The sequence below is a fragment of the Enoplosus armatus genome, chromosome 7 (genome assembly GCF_043641665.1).
Source record: "Enoplosus armatus isolate fEnoArm2 chromosome 7, fEnoArm2.hap1, whole genome shotgun sequence".
NCBI lineage: Eukaryota > Metazoa > Chordata > Actinopteri > Centrarchiformes > Enoplosidae > Enoplosus > Enoplosus armatus.
Window position 1 is genome coordinate 8,089,758 of NC_092186.1, and position 19,281 is coordinate 8,109,038.

The 19,281-nt window shown below is 43.5% G+C and overlaps 1 protein-coding gene across 1 annotated transcript; it reads left to right on the forward strand.

The window, feature by feature from the left end:
* The first annotated feature begins 566 nt into the window (after positions 1–566).
* Positions 567–18,937, forward strand: kita (KIT proto-oncogene, receptor tyrosine kinase a). Its single transcript, XM_070909551.1, has 21 exons — positions 567–621; positions 3,761–4,015; positions 5,600–5,884; positions 5,989–6,128; positions 7,118–7,310; positions 7,914–8,100; positions 8,874–8,989; positions 9,247–9,361; positions 10,918–11,102; positions 12,568–12,674; positions 12,791–12,917; positions 13,490–13,594; positions 13,958–14,068; positions 14,257–14,398; positions 14,567–14,661; positions 14,769–14,899; positions 15,231–15,353; positions 17,077–17,188; positions 17,278–17,377; positions 17,688–17,793; positions 18,755–18,937. The coding sequence occupies exons 1-21, from the start codon at positions 567–569 to the stop codon at positions 18,935–18,937; spliced, it is 2,973 nt and encodes a 990-aa protein (XP_070765652.1).
* The last annotated feature ends 344 nt before the right edge of the window (positions 18,938–19,281 follow it).

The following is a 19,281-nucleotide window of genomic DNA, read 5'->3' on the forward strand; positions in this document are numbered from 1 at the left end:
AGTGTTATAGGGTTATAAATGCTTGTTTCGTTCTATGATTGGGCTCTATTCTAGCACTAAAGTTTTAATCTACAGCAGGGTCATGAACGCTGGATGTTGTATACAGTTGTTGGCATCGTGTACAAACTGTACTGGACGCGTGTATCTTTGTCTTGATCCGTCCCTCTGTCTCTGGGCTCGGTCTTGTTGTCAGGAAGCAGACAACAGGTCCCCCCAAAAACACCTCCCTCTCCCTCTCCCTCTCTGTGTGAGCAATAGGCTCCACCACTGGCTCCTATTAACACGTTTGTTGACGCCTCAGTCAGTCAGAGATACCTGGTCGGACTGCACCGTCCCCTCTGGCGCGCTCCAGGAGAACAGCATGTTTGCATTTACGCGACGACTGCTGCTTTTTGCGAGCTGCAGCACCGAGCATCTGTGCCTTTAATAAAGACTTGTAAGTGCGCCTCCATCAAAGCCCGCAGTCAACTTCCCACAACTCCGACGCGCTCGGCGAGTAGTGTAGAGCTACCTTAACCATAAAGGCACGGGCTCTCCTTCACAGCTAGACCCATGGAATAATAACTATGGAATACCACTGGATACTGCTGTCTGTCTTTTTACAGTTAACCTTCCATCCAGGTAAGGCTGAGCATTTGATGCGCCAATTCGCGCAGGCAACTTGTTGCTGATCACTTTTGAACAGCGAAAGGGTCGACTGTCTTTTAATGAGTGCAGGTACTCGGCTGCCTTTAGCCCAGTACGATAAAGATAATCCACATTGTAGTGAATTGAATTGCTCCACTTGCTGCGCGTCGCCTTTATTAGGCTGCATTTCTGCACAGTTTTCTTTGTTCTGGGAAGCAATGAGATCCAAGGAGAGCGATAAGACAACCTGAAGTCACTGAAACCCGATGAGGAAAGTGGATACTTCGGCTGATGATCTGAATGCGAGCGCGCTACTTTAATAATTCATGATTTTATTCAGAAAACAGAAAAAAAGTAATCAAACAGCGGGGGTGAGGTAGGATGCTGAATAATATGCACGGCTGCGATGCAGAGAGACGTTTTGGTCGCGTTAAGGCGACAGGTTCATGCGGTTTTCCTCCTCTTTGAGCCGCACACATAACCGTCATTATGCAAATACAACTCCTGATTCTCCTGATTCCTCCAAACGAGCAGCTGCTGTGTCCAGAATTGGAAAGCACTCTTACGTAATTTCTCACTTATCGGGTAAATATTTTCACATGTGTGACTTTAACACTAAGCACTTCATAACAGTTTCTCCACAGTTTGTTGTGCTTTCCTCTGGGGGTGGATTTGTGAAAACACATTGCAGTTGTTATGGCTTGGCATCATCTTCAGAGTCTAGATGTAGAAAACAAGCTCCATAAACACCTAATTGTATTTTTACTGCCTTTTTATACAAATACGTCGTCTGGGACTGTTGTTTTTTTTTTTTTGGTCTGTCCATAATTCAAAGTCAACTTGTTTTTTTTTTAATCTTGTCAGGAAACAGAGTTTGGGGTTTTCCCCCCTGAGATATCTCTCAAATTTATGGAAAGCTGTATTGGAAAGCAGCACACGCGCGGGCCATCTTTGCGGAAACAAGTGTTGCTGTTTAACTTTGCGCTCATTTGCGTCCCCGGTGTGCCTGCGAAGCTCGTGCGGCTCAGTGCGGCGCCAGGTGGACTTTCTGCCCTTATTTCCATCTGGTTACAGCTCCATAGTGTGCGGCCGTGGGAGGCCGTTGATGTTCACGCCATGTTGATATCGTCAGGGAATTTGAATGAGTGCGTATAGACCTGTCATGTGGTGCAATAAAGGCACGCCATAAAGTTTGCTTTAAGCCCGTTTACGCAGCCTTCAGACCCAGTTCACCTTTACCGTGTTTCCCAGCGCTCTACGATGATTTAATAAATGAACTAACACGTAATTCGACCTCACGTGTAGATCATCTTTTTATCTCCTCCCTGCCATATTGAGACCCAGATCTTTACGTTAAATTCCACAGTTGGTAACCAAATATTTACGCACAGGCGCAGAGGCTCTGCAAACACAGAGGCCATCAGCGTCATTAGCAGTGTCCAAATAGACCCATCTTTGTATAAAGATACATTGCTGTTTGCTGTTCTGTGATTCTACGAATTTAAGCGTTTCGGACAAGTCTGCCATGTCACCACGCCCTTTTTCACAGATCTTATGGGTTAGTGCAGGCTGCGGGAGAGGGAGAATCATTGCTTTGGTATATGAAGTGTGTTTATCAGAGGAAGGATGGGGGGGGTGGGCACCCTGTTTCACACTCCTACTGAGGTCTCAGCAGTGGAGGGTGCAGGCACAGTCCCGAAATGTTTGTCATAAGTGGCTTCAATAGAGAAAATAGAGGTTGACTGCCCCCACCTTGGTGATGCTCTCTCGGGGAGCAAAACATATTACTCATTCACTTCCCACACCTGTTTTCAGTTGGTGCAGCAGATTAAATCCCCCCCCCCCCCCCCCTCTCTTTCTCTCTCAACCCAACCAGTAGAGGCCGATGGCAGCCTACCTAGAGCCTGGTTCTGCTGGAGGTTTCTGCCTGTCAAAAGGGTGGATATTGTTGGATCTCTGTAAATAATATTATAAAGAGTTCACTCTAGACCTGCTCTATATGGAAAGTGCCCTGAGATATCTTCTGTTATGATTTGGCGCTATATTAATGAAATTCAATTGAAACTGCATATACGTTTTTGGGTTACGGCCCCCTTTAGAAAGCACCCCCTCCACAGTAGGCCTATCCATCACGTCCAGCTCACGCTACACACATTTGTTTTGTTTCATACCATGACTGGCAAAATGTCGGAGAAGGGATCTCATGTTTACGCGTGTGTGATTTGATTTCCTTGGCCTTGTGATTACAGAGATCTGCTCAGATGTCAAGAGGTTGTGGGTTCAATCCCTGCGGTCACACCAAGCCTCTTTACCTGCATTATGGTGATAGTCAGAATTTAAAGGCTTAGTCTGTCATTTCTTAATCAATCTAAAGCGCAGGAGCTGTCACAAATACATCAAGTTGGAGATGAAAGATGAGAATGTTTTTCTCAAATGATCAAAGTAATCCTGTTTTTGTTACTTTGGCTTTTACAAACTTCACTGATGTGGACAAACCTTTAACACAGTGGTTCCCAACTTGGGAGTCGGGACCCCCCAAGAGGTCCCAAGATAAATTGGAGGGGTCACAAGATTATTCAAGTTCTATTTTTTGCTTTTTTCTTGTGAAATACTGTGTATTTTCAACTTTGTATTGTCTTTAACTCTCCTTCAAATGGAACAATCTCTTTGGTTGAGCTGCTCACAGCTCAGTCCACACTGAGGCTACATAAGAGCCAGTTTTGAAGTTAGGGGGAGGGGTGGTCCTGTTGTTTACTTTTGGGTCAGGGGTTGCACCTTTAAGCTGTTCTGATGCACAGGAATCTTGTGGGGTTTTAGGTGTTGACACGTCTCGACTTCGCGGTGGTGAGAAAATGATGGCAACGTTTCACTCCTGTAGCATAACTCAACTCTTAGGTTTTTCAAATGATAAAAGGAAATCTAAATGAACTCTCCAAAACTCTGAGACTTTTCAATCTGTCAAGACTTTCAATCTCATGCATCCTCTGAGTGAACATAAACAGCAATGTGGCCATAATCATGCATGATCTTTTCCTCTAAACTGAGGTAAAAAAGGAACTACTTTGTAACATGTATATAACACAAACTGGTCTATCATTGGTGTGTTTGATATGCAGTTGATTTCCCATTATAGGCAACACCAAGCCCACTATCACCCCTGCCGACCCCTATATTGTCGTGGAGCTCAACAAAGCCTTCGAGCTGCGTTGCCAGGGTGTGAAGGAGATGCAGTGGCAGCGAGAGGACCGGCCGAAGGTGCGCGGGGAGAAAAAGGTCGACGGGATGTCGACACTGCACATCCCCAGAGCTCAGCCTGTCCACATGGGCCGCTACATCTGCCTGGAGGAGCGCTCCAAGGAGCAAGCCTCCATTTATGTCTATGTGAAAGGTAGCTGTCAGTGTGTGTGTATTTGCATGATTACATGTGTGTGCGTGTGAGAGGGAGGAGAAAGAGAACTGAAATCTAGAACAAGTGGAAGCAGACTGCAGGGTAGAGCAGAGGAAATGTTTTGGCGTTTCTCGCTGCAGTGACAGGGAGCAGTGTGTGTGGGTGTGTTTGCAGAAAAAGGTGTTTGTAACTTTGCCCCGGACAGGTACAGTAGATATTTACTGAGTGCATGTCTTTACTGTATTTCCTCCTGTGACTCCACATCCCCCCTGGCCTACTGCCATCACTGCAGGCTTTTATCATGTGCTGATCATTCACTCCACAATCCACACATCTACCTTTCAGGCAACGAGCAGGGACTACTTTACACATGAGAGGCCCCGATGCAGCATTATTAAAAAAACATTTTTTGTCTACTGACGAACCTGTGCATTGATTAATATGATTGGATAATTCAAGCTTTTACAACTCTTTGCCTCTGTAGGGTAGATATCTCTGTTTAGATCACTAAAGCTGGATAAAACAGCTACAGCCGAGTCATCACTTTGTTAGATCAGTCTTTGTGCCTGTTAATTCTACAAATTTGAAATAAATGAATAAATAAGTCAGTGGGATAACTAGATTAAAATTTTGAATCCTTAAGATTTCAGTTCTGGTTCATTTGGCGACACCCATGGTTGGTTTCTTGTGACTGCATCACAATAAAAGCCACCCTGTGTTTTGCCAGTTGAATGCTTTTAATGTGAAGCAGCAGCAGTAGGAAATGTTCCGTTGCATTAGCATTATCTCTGATACAGTGCAAAGACAGTGAACAGAAAACAGTGAGGCTGCTATCAGTAAGTGCGTTTCCAACCACCTGTTTTTATGCCAATGTTCAATTTGCGCTTAAAAAAACCTGAGTGGAAATGCCTGAAAACACCAAAACACATTGTGTGTATTCTTGAGGTCTAACAAATATGTTGAATGTATTTCCTTCCTCCTAAAATATCAAAAAAGCCAATTTTAAAATATTTTAATTGGCAGGATTGTGTCACTTGCATTACACACATGCATGAGAAAACAAAACAGGGACACGCTCATAGAAAAACAGCTCTATAATGCCACTACAGGTAAATAAAAATCCACAGGGAACCTTTAAAGGTCCACTGAAGCTTCTGCTCCGCTGGTTAGACAAAAAATGGTTTGTTTGAAAAATTGTTTTCTGTCAATCCCTTGTGCATGTGAAGGCAATGTGAGTCAAGCACAAAAATGGCGGACCCCACCACTAAAAATTAAAACTACTCTCTAGAAAGGAAATCAATGTATATACATTGAATGGCTTTTGCAAAAGATGGTGACCATATATAGTATCAAAAATACTCGTCATTATCCATTTTATTTAGCAGATGATGGAACAGACCAGCCAGCCAATCACAGGGCCCATCAAACCAAGAAATTCACAGTCAAAATAACAAAATAATGGTGGGAAAATAGTGCATTTCAAACAGTGTAGCATTGTTATATCATGGCTGCCACAAACTAATGCTTCAACATCTCAGTGTGCAGACACCACCTTTGACGTGGGATTGCATTTCTTTTTGGCAGATCCTGACAATCCTTTCAGAAAATCAATGGTGTTCAACATTCTCACTCGCGAGGGAGACACTGCTTCCATCCCCTGCCTGGCAACTGATCCAAGTCTGGACAACCTGCGCCTGGAAACATGTTCCAGGAGAGCCCTGGCCTCTGGTCTGCAGTTTTCCGCGAGCCTGGAGCAAGGCATCATCATCCACAACACACAAAAGGCCTACGAAGGTTGCTATGTGTGCACGGGAAGACTCAGGGAAGAGTACGTCAGATCACATGACTACTACCTGACAGTAAGACCAGGTAAAGTGATGTAAATGTATGTGTGTACGTGCATTGCTGCTTCAGAAGCTCCCTGACACACACAGGTTGGAAGTTCAGTCACATTTGTTTTTGTTTCCCTTCAGTCCCTGTTGCTCCTCCTGTGATTGAGATGCAGGCACCCAAAAGAGTGATTCTTACCCGGAATGAGAGCCTCTCCCTCACCTGCAACACCACCAACGTCAATGGAGAAATCCAGCTAAAGTGGGCCCCCCCACCTGGCTCGGTGAGACCCTTTTCTTTGCTGTATGCTGAACTATTGGCTGCAGATTGAACTAGGAAAAGCTGCACATTGAGTATTGATTGTTGTCCTGTAAAGTTTAAAAGGTTCTTTGATCAGTTCAAACTGATATTTGACTTAAAAGTTTGGAAGAGCCAAACATTAAATATCAGCTGTCCTTGGGATTCATATCCACCACTTGTGTTATTTTCTGAATTCATTGTAAAATTGGTTTATAAATCACCTTTTATTATTATCATTATCACAAGAAAACAAACCTGAGTGACAATCATGCGAAAAGTGCCGTTCTAATCCCCAAAATATGGATTAGACTATTCCCAATTATCTGTTCTTATGAACAAGAGTGAAAGGGGTTTAAGCTCATGCTGTCTGAGCCTCAGGTTCTTGGCTGTGTGTGTGTGTGTGTGTGTGTACGATGTGGACTACCGTGTGCATACGTGTGTGTGTGTGTGTGTGTGTGTGCTCCCGTGCAGTGTGTCTGTGTTATAGACTGTAAAAAAAGATGGACGACGCGTCTCCAATTCCTCCCACTGTACATAAATGAAGCCAAAATATTCCGGGTACGGGCACTGCCATCTTGCGCTGATCGGCGAGTGGAGCCGCGGTGCAATCGCGAGCATACCACAGTCAATCTCAGCTGTCAATCATGACGTTTCACCCTGTTTTTATAGCATCAAACTACTAATTAAAACCAAACTTATCAGAAAAAGGAACACTTCAGATGACAGAAACATGCCAGTTTGGCCCATGTCCCATCCTCTAACATGGAGGGGACGGGGTGATGTGATGTGTGATTATGACCTATACTGCAGCCAGCCACCAGGGGGCGATTGAGATGTTTTGGCTTCACTTTTGGCGAGTTGTCATGCCGTTCATCTTTATATACAGTCTATGGTGTGTGTCAGTGTTGGTGTGCTTGGCAAGGATAGACGTGCAGACAGGGTTAATCTCTAGAGATCTCTGGGCGTTGACAGGGTGCCGTCTGGTATCCACAGCAACCAGCAAAGGTTGACAGTGCTTCACGTATCCTGACGGAGCACTTCACCCACGTGCGCAGCGTCACCTTGCACATCGCGACGGTCCGACCTCAAGACGCCGGGAGGTACCGATGTGAAGCTGAGAATGAAAAGGGGGTCAGCTCGCAGTCAGTGTGGCTTGATGTTTATGGTGAGTACATGAAGAGATTTGCTGTAGGTTAAAGCTGGTGTTGGTACCTTAACTTACTTTTGAAGTCCTAAAAAAATTTAATAAAATATGTGTAAATTTAACCGGCCAATGAGGAGAAATCTGAGGCAGAAGATCAATCAATAATTCTTGTGCTGAATGTCAAATTTTACAGACAGCAGCTTTAAGCTTCCCAATTTTCACGAGAACTAAAGGTCAAAAGAATAGTTTGGCATTTTAGGATTTGCTGTCTTGCCGAGAGTTAGATGAGAAGATTGATACCACAGTAAGTATGAAGCTACCGCCAGCAGTCAGTTAGCTTAGCTTAGCATCACACTTAGAAACAGCTAGCTTGGAGAAATAACAAAATCCGCCTACCAGCACCTCTAAAGCTCATTAATGACCCCGTGTTCAGTCTCTTTGGACTGTGAAGTCTTCATATGCATGTGTTGGGTTACTCTATGACTGTGAGTCACTGTAAGTCTCTTGTGGACCAACAATACTTGAATTATTTTGACTCTAATTATTTTGACATTAAATACAGACTAAATTGTACTTCTGCAAATCTGTAAATCTGTAACAGATTCTCATTTCCTTATTTTTCAGAAAAAGGATTCATCAACTTAACACCTGCAAACAACAGAACGATCCAGGTGCGATCCGGCGAGAGTTTGACCCTAAATATTGACATTGAGGCTTACCCGAGGCCGCACACCTTTTCCTGGAGCTTCATGGGCCACGAGCTGAGGAACACCACCGACCACGTCATCACCACACACAGCCATGAATACAGGTGTGACAACACGCAAACACGCTTGTTTTGCTGGTGCCCCAGTTTTACCACGTAGATGAGAATGTTCATTACCTTCGTTCGGTGGAATTTAACACCTTCGGTTTGGCTGCAGGTCAGTGGAGGAGCTGATGTAACAGCTGCACTGTCACAGCTCCCTGAGAAATAGAGCTGAAATTCTAAAAACGCCCCGGGGCTTCGACTGAAACAGGAACTGTCAGAATATAAATGGCTTTCACAGGAAAAGAAACCATGAAATATCGGCAGTATTACCTCTGAGCTGCAGAAATAAAATATTACATAATATTATCCAAGGCCGCATGTTCAGCGTAATGTATTTTAGCTCACGCTTCATGGTGTTTGCTGCAAACATTTATTTCAACACAGGAGAAAAGGACACGACCTTTAAGAATCTATTGGATATGACTCCCTTAAGCAAATGGTGCACAAGAGAACACCATTTGTTAAAAATCAATAAATCCATATCAACTGTGGGAAAAAGTAGCCTCGAGAATAATTAGAAACTGTGAAGATCTTTTTCTATTAATGCTTTGCATGTGCATACTGTGACTAAACCGATGTGCATGAAAGAGCCGGAGATAAACAAAAGACTGGTTATAATCTAATATGCAAATATCTGAGCAAGTTCAAGTTCTTTCTCTGGCAGCATGATTATGATTCTGTTTATGATTCAGTTAAAGCATCAGTGTTTGTTTGATTCTTAAAAATCGATAAATGCATTCATGTTAAAACAAATGTAATTTCTTCATGTTTAGGTACAGCAGTGAGCTGAGGCTGGTGCGACTGAAAGTGTCAGAAGGTGGAGTCTACACCTTTCAAGCCTCCAACGGCGACGCATCAGTGAACCACACATTCACCATCTTTGTGATCAGTAAGTTGTGTCATGGATTTTATTAAAGGTTTTTTGTTGCCTTAAGCCACATAATGAATTCCATTACTCCACGTAGCATTAATCTTCAGCAGCTGACGCGTGGGAATAGCTTTCATTGACCTTTTTCTTTGTGTGAAGTGAGGTGTAGCTCCCCACCTCACCTCACACCGTTCATATCTCACTGAGGTTCAATGCACTCTCCTGCTTATCATTTGTCTTTTACCTGACTTATTCTGACATTAACTTGTGTTTGTTAGGTAAACCTGAGATCGTATCTCATGAGGGTCCAGTGGATGGGCAGGTACGCTGTGTGGCAGAGGGGTTCCCTGCCCCGCGGATCACCTGGTACTACTGCGAGCAGCCCTATGCCAGGTGAGATTTCTAAAGGCCCTGAAACGTTTTTTCTTAATCAGCTTCTTACTGTCAGTGATTGGGTGCTACATGACCACACACGTTTCTTCCAAAGTTAAAAAAGTTTTTTTGTTTCACATTTGTGCATTCCTCCTTTTGTTTGTGCTTTTGTCGCTGGTTTCCAGTGGGCGGGCTAAGTTGGGAAATGTGACGTAATACGTCCCGGCACCAAACAGAACCACACCATCACAGTCCTGATGAGTTTTTGAGCGTTACACTTTTAATAAAAAACAAACTAAAGATGATTCTTTGCAGATGCAACAGTGATTGTTGCATATTTAGTAATGAATATTTGATATTATCAAGAAATACTTAAGAAATACTGTCATCCAGTCACAAACACTAAATGTATACTTAAGTTTAAAAGAAAGAAGGCCTAAAGTAATAACAGGGATTGGAAAACTGATACTAGGCAGAGTCATCAGTCTTACAAAATGACTGAACAGAAGAAAAGCTGCCAAACCAAAAATCAAACGGCAGCACTGTCATGTGTTATTCGATATTTGTTTGCTAACACATGTCATGGCTTTTGCAATGGCAAAGAGGCATGCATGTGTGGGTGTTGATAAAAGGTGTCCTTTCATGTGCTATTCTGAGCATTAGTGTTGTTGCTTTCTCAGGCATTTCCCTCCATGTTTGCACACAGCACCACCCATTCATTGCAAGGCATCCACCCGCCATTTCAGAACTGTACTTTATTTGACGTTTTACATTAAAACTCTTACAACTCTTAAAACTTTTACAGAATTCATATGAAGTGCATCCCGAGGGTCACACTAAAGACACATTGGATAGAGTCAGGAATGATGATGAAGGTGGAATGTGGGATTGTGGGATTTGAAGGGGCTGACTTGTGATTGGTTGACAGTGATAAGATGACTCCCATGTGACCGGGGATTGGAAAAAGTTGACTTGTGATTGGTAGGGGCCTGGTACATCTGCCTGGATACAACTGGACATGGCTCATCTCGTGTCAAACATAAAGTGTGTCGAAGGAGGAGCACCTGGTTGCTATAGCGACACCAATCCCAAGCAGCACAGGCAATGGATCATAAGTGATTATCCAAACTTTATCCAGTCATTTTTTAATTATAATCAAATCCACTTAATACGAATTATATACAGGCACACAAGTGTATGTACAGAAACAGAAACTAATGTGACCTGAGTGAGCCAATGGCGAGAGAGCACTTAGATAACAAAGGTGTTATGAAATATGGAGCCCTTGGCTATTTTACACGTTTCACCTTTATTTCATGAGCACAGAAGGAATTCCCCGCCATTATTTCAACTTCTGGTGAAACTAACTGCCGGCAATACACTGCAATATGAGAACATGTGTCTGTGCTTCTGTGCATTGTGTAAAGTTATGTTATTCACACAGGTGTTTTCAAGACTCAGGGAAAGAATGTAAGTCTTGTAGAGACTTAGGGGAGAGATGCCAGAGTCCTGACAAGAGACAACTGATGAATAGCCCGTCAGCCCTTTGTCAACAATGTTAAATCTTTTGCCTTCAGGTGCTCCCAACAGGTGAATGCCACCCAGGAGGAGCACAATGTCATCACCGTCACACTGTTCAGCCCCATGTTTGGGAAGACGGAGGTGGAGAGTCGGATGAACATCAGCCGGGGACGGTTCAGCACTCTGGAGTGTGTGGCTACGGTGGAGGGAGAGCAGGCCTACACACTCTTTTCTATCAGCGGTGAGTTGATGTCACATATATGCACGCTCACGTAAATAAGGTAGGTTTGTAAGCAAGTCCACACACAGTTAAATAAATAGGCGCCACGTGATGTCGAAGGGCGCGCCTGTCAGTCTCCTGTTTTGTTGCTGAATTGATGTAATCCTCTGCATGTCCTCACCTTCAGATTAGAATTAAGCGCAACAGAGTCAAGAGTACACAGGAGGACATACTGCCATGAAAATCTCCTCTTTTTTTGCAAGATTGTACATCTTTGTCCACCTGACGTTAGTTTCTTTAAAACTTTACTAGAGTAATCTCTGTGACGTTAAAAATTCTGTGACTCCCCGCTCTGTGGACTAAAAAACAAAGTTATCTTAGCAGCTCTGCCCCATCTGTAAACCCCACGTGGGATTTTAATTCTCAGATCCAAATATTTACTACAAGCATGATTCTGGCGAGGATTAACCCATAAATGTGGTTTTACAACTAGAGTTTGGGCGTGTATAATCTGTTAGGTAAACATTAGCAAGGAGAGATACCTCAGATATGATTGGCCATGATAAGATGTTGTCACTTTACAGATAAGAATTAGCTTTAGCCCATTGTTTACTTTATGACTCCAAATCCACCCTGTTATAACGGCTTCCCCATCTGCTGCACAAAGTGGCGTGAGTGCAGGAACTGAAAGTACAGCAAAGTTGTCCCTGCCTGCGTCTGGAGACCCGGGTTTATGCGGGACACGGGGGGCTAACTGTGGCTACAGCGGGTATGTGGGCGAGCATTATGAGGGAGGAGAGTGTTTGTGGCCAGGCAGGATGGGCCTTTGGGAGCGTGTGCCCAGGATTTTTTGTGCTTCACAGCGTAGCAGCAGACCAGGCGGAGGCGCTGAGAGTGTGGAGCACAGTAGGAGTCCTGGCGGTGCTGGGCTTTCTGTGGCTGTGGGAGGCTTGGAGGTGTCAGTGAGCTGCAGCAGAGAACACATAGAGCTTTAGAAACCACTGACAGGTTTACAGGGGATTAGTTCCTGCAGACTCTGCATTCTCAGATTTGAAGTGGAGAGAAAGCTTCTTATCTCTAAAGAGCTTATTACACCCCACTGTACAGAGGAGCAAAACAATAAGGCATCACAAACAGCCAGACACAAAGGAACAGAACACTGATTACCTACAATTACAGCGCACAGCTGTAAAAGCAACAGTAAAATACTGCATAATCAAAAGAGATTTTAAGCAGTTTAACAAAATAAAGTACAGGCAGGGATAACAGCAGAGAACCCTACAGTATGTTTACATATATAATTGGATTAGTTTGCTGTGATTTGACCGGAGTGGGCTTCACTGTGACTTAGCCATCTCTGGCTTACCTTAATGCCCCTTTGCAATGTCATTTAGAGTGTAAACATGGCCAACCATTGAAAGAGACGCTTATTGTCTCTATTGTCACTGCTCTTGTATCTAACATCATCATTTCTGTTTCCCTGCAGAGAGAACTGTTCCCCACGATCTGTTCAGCCCTCTGCTAATTGGCTCTGTATCAGCAGCAGGCATCCTCTGTCTCGTCCTTATCATGCTGTTCTACAAGTACATGCAGGTAGGACAGCTTTGAGACTTAACAAGTCAAGAAAAAGAGTAGAGCATGTTGAAACCCCTGTGAGTTCATTTGTAACAGTAATTTATGTTCTATCTTTGTGTGTGTATTCATTCCAGAAACCCAAATACCAGATTCAGTGGAAAGTTATCGAGGGCATCCATGGAAACAACTATGTTTACATTGACCCCACCCAGCTACCATACGATCACCAGTGGGAGTTTCCTCGAAACAACTTGCGTTTTGGTGAGCGCCCTGCACTCCTTTATCAAAATCATCTGCAGTGTGTGCTGTATCGAGGCCTCCTTAATTCCATTAATCTGTCATTTCTGACACACGGCGGCACTGAAATGATGCGTCCTGGTTTTCATGTCTTTGGTGTAAATCACCACAGGAGCAGATTGATGTGGAGATAAACGGGGGGTTTGTCTCAGTATTAAAGCCTAACAGTGCAGTCGGCATGACATCACCGCCGCCACTCTCAGGCTACTTCTCACTGATTGACAGACACTCTGTTTTCTGTGTATATGGACTCAGCATGAAGGTTTTAGCCAATGTCTGTGGTCAATACCAACTAACCAGTTCCACAGCTCATTAATGAACCCCCACTCCCTCACTGCAAACACCATATTGTTGACATATTCTGGGTGTTGTTTTTAAGAAACCTCCTTAAACAGGATCCTGCGTGTCCTGGTGCCTACGTACACAGCCCGGGGGCTAAAACTGGTGTTGTCCTAGGAACGCTGGCATGGGGCCAGTTTTGTGGGAGGGAAACAGGATGGGGAATGATAGTTTTGCGTCTGTCTTCTTGTCTTCAGGGAAGACGCTGGGATCTGGTGCGTTCGGAAAAGTGGTGGAAGCCACTGCATATGGACTCTCCAAAGCAGATTCAGTCATGACGGTGGCTGTGAAAATGCTCAAATGTAAGCGCTGTCAACACACATGCAAATGAAGTGGGGCGAGCACAGCGTAGCTATTTTGACTATGTGGCAAATGTGCATAGTAGCTGTGTGCCTTTAAGACATGAATGAACAGTGATGAATAATTTGATGGCAGGTGTTCAGGCAGCTATTATGTGGATATTTTGATTTGGCGGTTTGCACACTGCTGCCAAATGAGCATATTTAATAGGCACCTTTTTATTTTAATTAGCCTCCTGCAACAACCAATTTGTTTTTTAATCCTGCAAACACCAGATCACGATATGTAATCATAGTTCAACTGGAGCTCAGGTTACTCATAATCCTTATGCACATAATGATGTTCCAATATTTCTTTTCCCACAGCAAGCGCTCACTCCACGGAGAAAGAGGCACTGATGTCTGAGCTGAAAGTCCTCAGTTACTTGGGAAACCACATGAATATTGTCAACCTGCTGGGAGCCTGCACTGTTGGAGGTGCGGCCACCATGTTGTCCTGCATTATCATTCAAGATTGAAACTGGAAAGAGATTGTTGACTGAATTTAAGGAGATTCATTTTGTTGTCACTATAGTGCTTTATTTCACCAAATTCCTCCGCTTTTTAAGCTATGAGTTATGTATTTGGAAAGATCATTATCATGAGGCATGTTTCTTTGTCTGCAGGCCCGACACTGGTGATCACAGAGTACTGCTGCTTTGGAGACCTCCTTAACTTTCTACGAAGAAAGAGGGAATCCTTCATCTGCTTTAAGCTTGAGGAGGACTGCTACTACCGCAACGTCATGCCGCAGAGAGATGCAGCTGGGTCAGGTTCTTTTTTATGTCTAAGGAGTGGTTCATTGTGTGTGGAAGAGAAAAGAGAGTACTAGTGTTTACTATCCAGAACGTGCGTAGGAGGAGGGTATTTGGACAGCAGCGTGCCTATGTGTGGCTGTGCTCAGCTGAGACCAGACTGCTCCTTTCCTCTTCACAGTGACAGCTTGAACGGCTACATGACCATGAGGCCTTCTGCTGCTGGCAACCTGCCGTTCAGCTCATCCTCCGAGAAGAGACGCTCACTACGCAAAGGCAAGAAAGCAAGCCAGCCATTCATCAAATTTCTCAGTCTTAAAACACACAGAAAAGCAGTTGAAGGAAGACAGAAAAGTAAATCTTTGTCCCGTTTGTCCTCTCAGGTGGCTCCTACGTTGAAGCAGATGCCGAGAGTGAGATGTTCGACGAGGACGGTCTGTCTCTAGACACCGAAGACCTTCTCAGCTTCTCATACCAAGTGGCCAAAGGCATGGAGTTCTTAGCCTCCAAAAATGTGAGCATCAAACAACAACTATCAAACTCTGATGTGAATTTTTAGAGCGTGGGTCATGTTTCCGCAGCTAGTAAACGGATCTAAATCGCATGTTGGAGCATGCTGTTGAAAAATTGATTAGTTGTGGGGGCAAGATACCGTGGCCAGTAAGCTCATGTATCAGTGTCATTGGTTGTGTGTTACAGATTCAAGTGCGGAAATTCAGTACCAAACTGCATAAGAAAAAGCACTCCAGTCATGACGACTAGAGTACTCATGTTGTATTATTGATTGGTCGTGTATATAACATGTATCATTAGATATTAAAGGTAGTGGTACATTTGTTTTCCAGTGTATCCACAGAGACCTGGCTGCCAGAAATATCCTTCTGACTCAAGGGAGAGTGGCAAAGATCTGTGATTTTGGCCTGGCCCGAGACATCACCACGGACTCCAACTATGTCGTCAAAGGCAACGTAAGTATGCATTAAAGATGTGACGCTTGGGGATTTGAGATGAGATGCAGGATACATCCAGTGGTGGCCATCATGAAAGTCCCCCTTTAATGGGACATCCTTAAATCAAACCCTGTGCTTCAGTTTCCTAAGCAGGGGCGCACCAATAAACTCATTTATTACTTTAACCCAAGTAATAAATGAGTTTATTGGTTGGCCATTGCTTAGTCCATCACGTCTTTACTTGTGAGACCTACTGTGTAAGCAAATGTCCCTCTTAAGGACTGTTCCAATTCACTAGAAAGCTCATTTTAGCTGTATAAGATCTAAGTTGTCCAGGGAATTTACAGTAATATCTAGAAGTAGTTGTTAAAAGGCACACAGTGTTGAGGATGTTCTACAACACACATTCAAGACCAAACAGCAGGCCCAGTTGCCTTATAGGAAACATTAAGCTAGCGTTACCTCTGCTAAAGACCTGGTTCCACGAGCTATTTGTTCAACATGAAGTGAAGATTTAGCATCTCCAAATTAAAACAGGTGGCACCACACAAGCTCGTTCTAATGTAGAGATAAGTTGTTACTAAATATTTACACCTACTTAGAGTAACTGTTGCATAGGTAACTGACCTAAGAGATAAAGCTAATGTTAGCTTGCTAAGGTGAAGAGTAAAGTGGTAATATGGAATATGGTTGACATCTCTGACATGACACTTATGAAATGTGGTTTTATAACAATGTTACCTGTAAATTACAGTTAAACAACACAATATAAACGTCAAATTACAAAGATGTTGTGCCAGGAATGCTGAATGATGTCAGCTAGGTTAGCATAATCTACTCACTTTAAACTTTATGAAAATACCAACTCTGGCTTTGTATATAAATACATAATAGTCATTTCTACATTTACAAAGAATTAGCACTTAAGTTTGATAATCGTTCTGCCTCAACTAATACATAATATTAGTTGACTACTTTTGATCAGACAGGGCTACAGATGTTTCCCAGCAGTTACACATTACTAAAGGCGGTACTAGCTGATGCATTTCTTAAGTTTTAATTAAATAGCTACTTAGGACTTCACACACAATGGATTTGCGAACAGCTGGTGCAACCCTGGTGCATTGTAAAACCAAAAATCACTCAGCGGGCATCTAATGCTCATGCACTTTATTCTTCTTATGTATGAGGATTCATAGGTCTAATATTGTAACTCCAGAGTTGTCTGATGTACCTGTCTGTCAGACAAACTGACTTTTGTGTACATTATAGCTTACCTTGAACCTTATTTGTATTGTACATTTTCCAAAAGAGCTCCCATCAGTTCCCTTTTAACCCTGTTTCTGCAGTGTCCTCAGTTGTACTGTGCTGTTTTGTCTGTTTGATTGCTATTTACTTAATTCAAATCATTATCCTCAAGACATAACGTAGCCTCGTGGCAAGCAAGTAGTATTTCTAAATAACTAGGTGCAAACCTGGCGTGCGTGCGATGAGCTGACAGCGATCTGTCACATTTGTGAGATGCACATCTTTGCGTTTTTTCAAACGTGTCTGCAGTGGGCTGAGCTCTGTGTGTTTTTAGATCCTCAGGCGAGCAATGTGTGCATACCTGACATGAGATACAATCTGTTCATTCAGCAGTCCTCAGTCACAAGCTAGTTTGACCCCAACTATAGTTTAAAAAACATCATGGGGGAAAAGTTTCAACTCTCCATCTATTCACTGTGTGATTTCATTTCAGGCTCGTCTGCCAGTGAAATGGATGTCTCCGGAAAGTATCTTTGAGTGTGTGTACACGTTTGAGAGTGACGTCTGGTCCTATGGCATCTTGCTTTGGGAAATCTTCTCACTAGGTATGTCTATCCATCCATTGTGTGCTTGTTTGTCCGGCTATCTGTGTGTTTTTAGAGGTATAACGTAACTATCTCCCCGCTGAATGTAGGAAACAGTCCATATCCTGGCATGCCTGTGGATGCCAAGTTCTACAAACTGATAAAAGAAGGATACAGAATGGATGCCCCAGAGTTTGCACCCAGTGAAATGTGAGTCGTTGTTGACGTGAAATATGAGTGTGTGTGTGTGTGTGTGTGTGTGTGTGTGTGTGTGTGTGTGTGTGTGTGTGTGTAAAAGGTGTTGAAGTGAAATGCAAGTGCGCGTGGAGGAGGTGAGACTGTGGTGAGAGGATTTGTATAGCAGCCCGCTCTCATCCTGTTGCATCGGCTTTTCACAAGCATAGCTAAAACTGGCATGTTAAACTATGGAACTGAGAATAAATAAAAAAAAGACACTGTACACACGGAAAAGGAAGGGAATGTAATGACTGTAGTTTATGTGTTCTACTGCCGGTTTCAGGTATCAGATTATGAGGTCCTGCTGGGACGCTGACCCCTTCAACAGACCCCCCTTCAGGAAGGTCGTGGAGAGGATTGAACAGCAGCTATCAGATGCCACTAAGCATGTAGGTTGCACCACTTCGATGTTGTTTACTTTCACTTTTATACAAAATTCCATTCCGCAGGTCGCTCAGCAGGATTAGGAGGCAGTGAAATAAAAACGACCCCAGGGTCTTAAGTGGTAAAAGCTGATGTGACATAGTTCATGTGGTACCGTTACCGAGCCACCACAAAAAAAGGCAGAAAATGTTCATACATATTGGGCAACGTGACTCTATTGTCCTCTTTGCTAACCGCCAAACCGAGACTAATGCACACCAGGCTTATTTCACTCTGAGATCTAAAAGTTTTTAGGTGAGTGATTGTGAGACTGTCACTTTTCATGCAGTCACCTCCCAAGTGTTCACACATAATTCAGCTCAAGGTCTGGGGGTCATTTTGAGAAATACCGCTTTCTTACTGAGAGTTAGATGAAAAGTTCAACCTGTCAGTCGGTCCTACTATAAATGGATTGCCATGACATGTTGCTGTACTGTGTTTAGTGCTAAATAGCTAATTTTATTGTGCTAACGCGCTAAAGTAAAATGGTGAACATGGTAAACATTATACCTGCTAAACAAGAGCATGTTAGTATTGTCATTGTTTGCATGGCGATGTTAGCATTTAGTCTTGTTTTGCTTTGGACAGAGGCAGGCTAGTTGTTTCCCCCTGCTTCCAGTCTTTATGCTAAGCTAGGCTAACTGTCTCCTGGCTCCATCTTCATGATTAAAGGAGATATATGACAGTGGTATCGAGCTCATCTAACTCTCAGCAAGAAAGTGAATAAGCTTTTTTTTCCCAAAATCAAACAATTCCTTTTAGGTGATCTGCATTGTGTTATGACATGAATCAAAAGTTACAAATTGTGCAGATGAGATGAATACTGACATTTCACTGAGATGTTTGAAATTTCAGAACTGAAATAATATAAAATAAACTGTGTTCCCTCTCCCCTCTGTCTCTCTACTGCTTCGTCCTTACCTTTAGATTTATCTGAACTTCAGCTCCAAGATTCCTGTGACGCCCAGAGACAGGGAGGAGCCCAGTTCTCAGAGCGCTGCGTTTCACCATCTCAACTCAGCTGGCAGTAACAGCACTCCGACCCAGCCCTTACTGGTCCAGCACGAGGTCTTCCTGGAGGGTACAACCCTCAGAGCCCATCGGGTGTAAGGACCCACCCAACCTGTCTGGCTGCCTCATAAAGTGCCTCTAATGTTCCGCCACAGACCACCCAACCACTACACCCGCCCACCGCCCCGGCACCAGCAGCATTTGTTGTCACGTGTTGCAGACAGAATGGTAATTGCCATCTATTACCCGAATGAACAGCAAAGGACGAATGGCTTTTATCTTTGTTATCACTATCATTGCCTACTGATTACAGGGAGGACAGTTGGACTAATGCTCCCCTGCTCATGGCAAAGAACTGTTCAGGCACCGGGGAGGATGAAGGGACATGAAACATTACTATAAAACTGTCATTAAGTACATTATTACACTGTTATCTGTTTTGT

Coding starts and splice junctions, on each gene's coding strand:
- kita (XM_070909551.1), top strand. CDS start 567: ATGGAATACCACTGGATACTGCTGTCTGTCTTTTTACAGTTAACCTTC. Junction 9,362..10,917: donor TGCGAGCAGCCCTATGCCAG/GTGAGATTTCTA, acceptor TTTTGCCTTCAG/GTGCTCCCAACAGGTGAATG. Junction 11,103..12,567: donor CACACTCTTTTCTATCAGCG/GTGAGTTGATGT, acceptor GTTTCCCTGCAG/AGAGAACTGTTCCCCACGAT.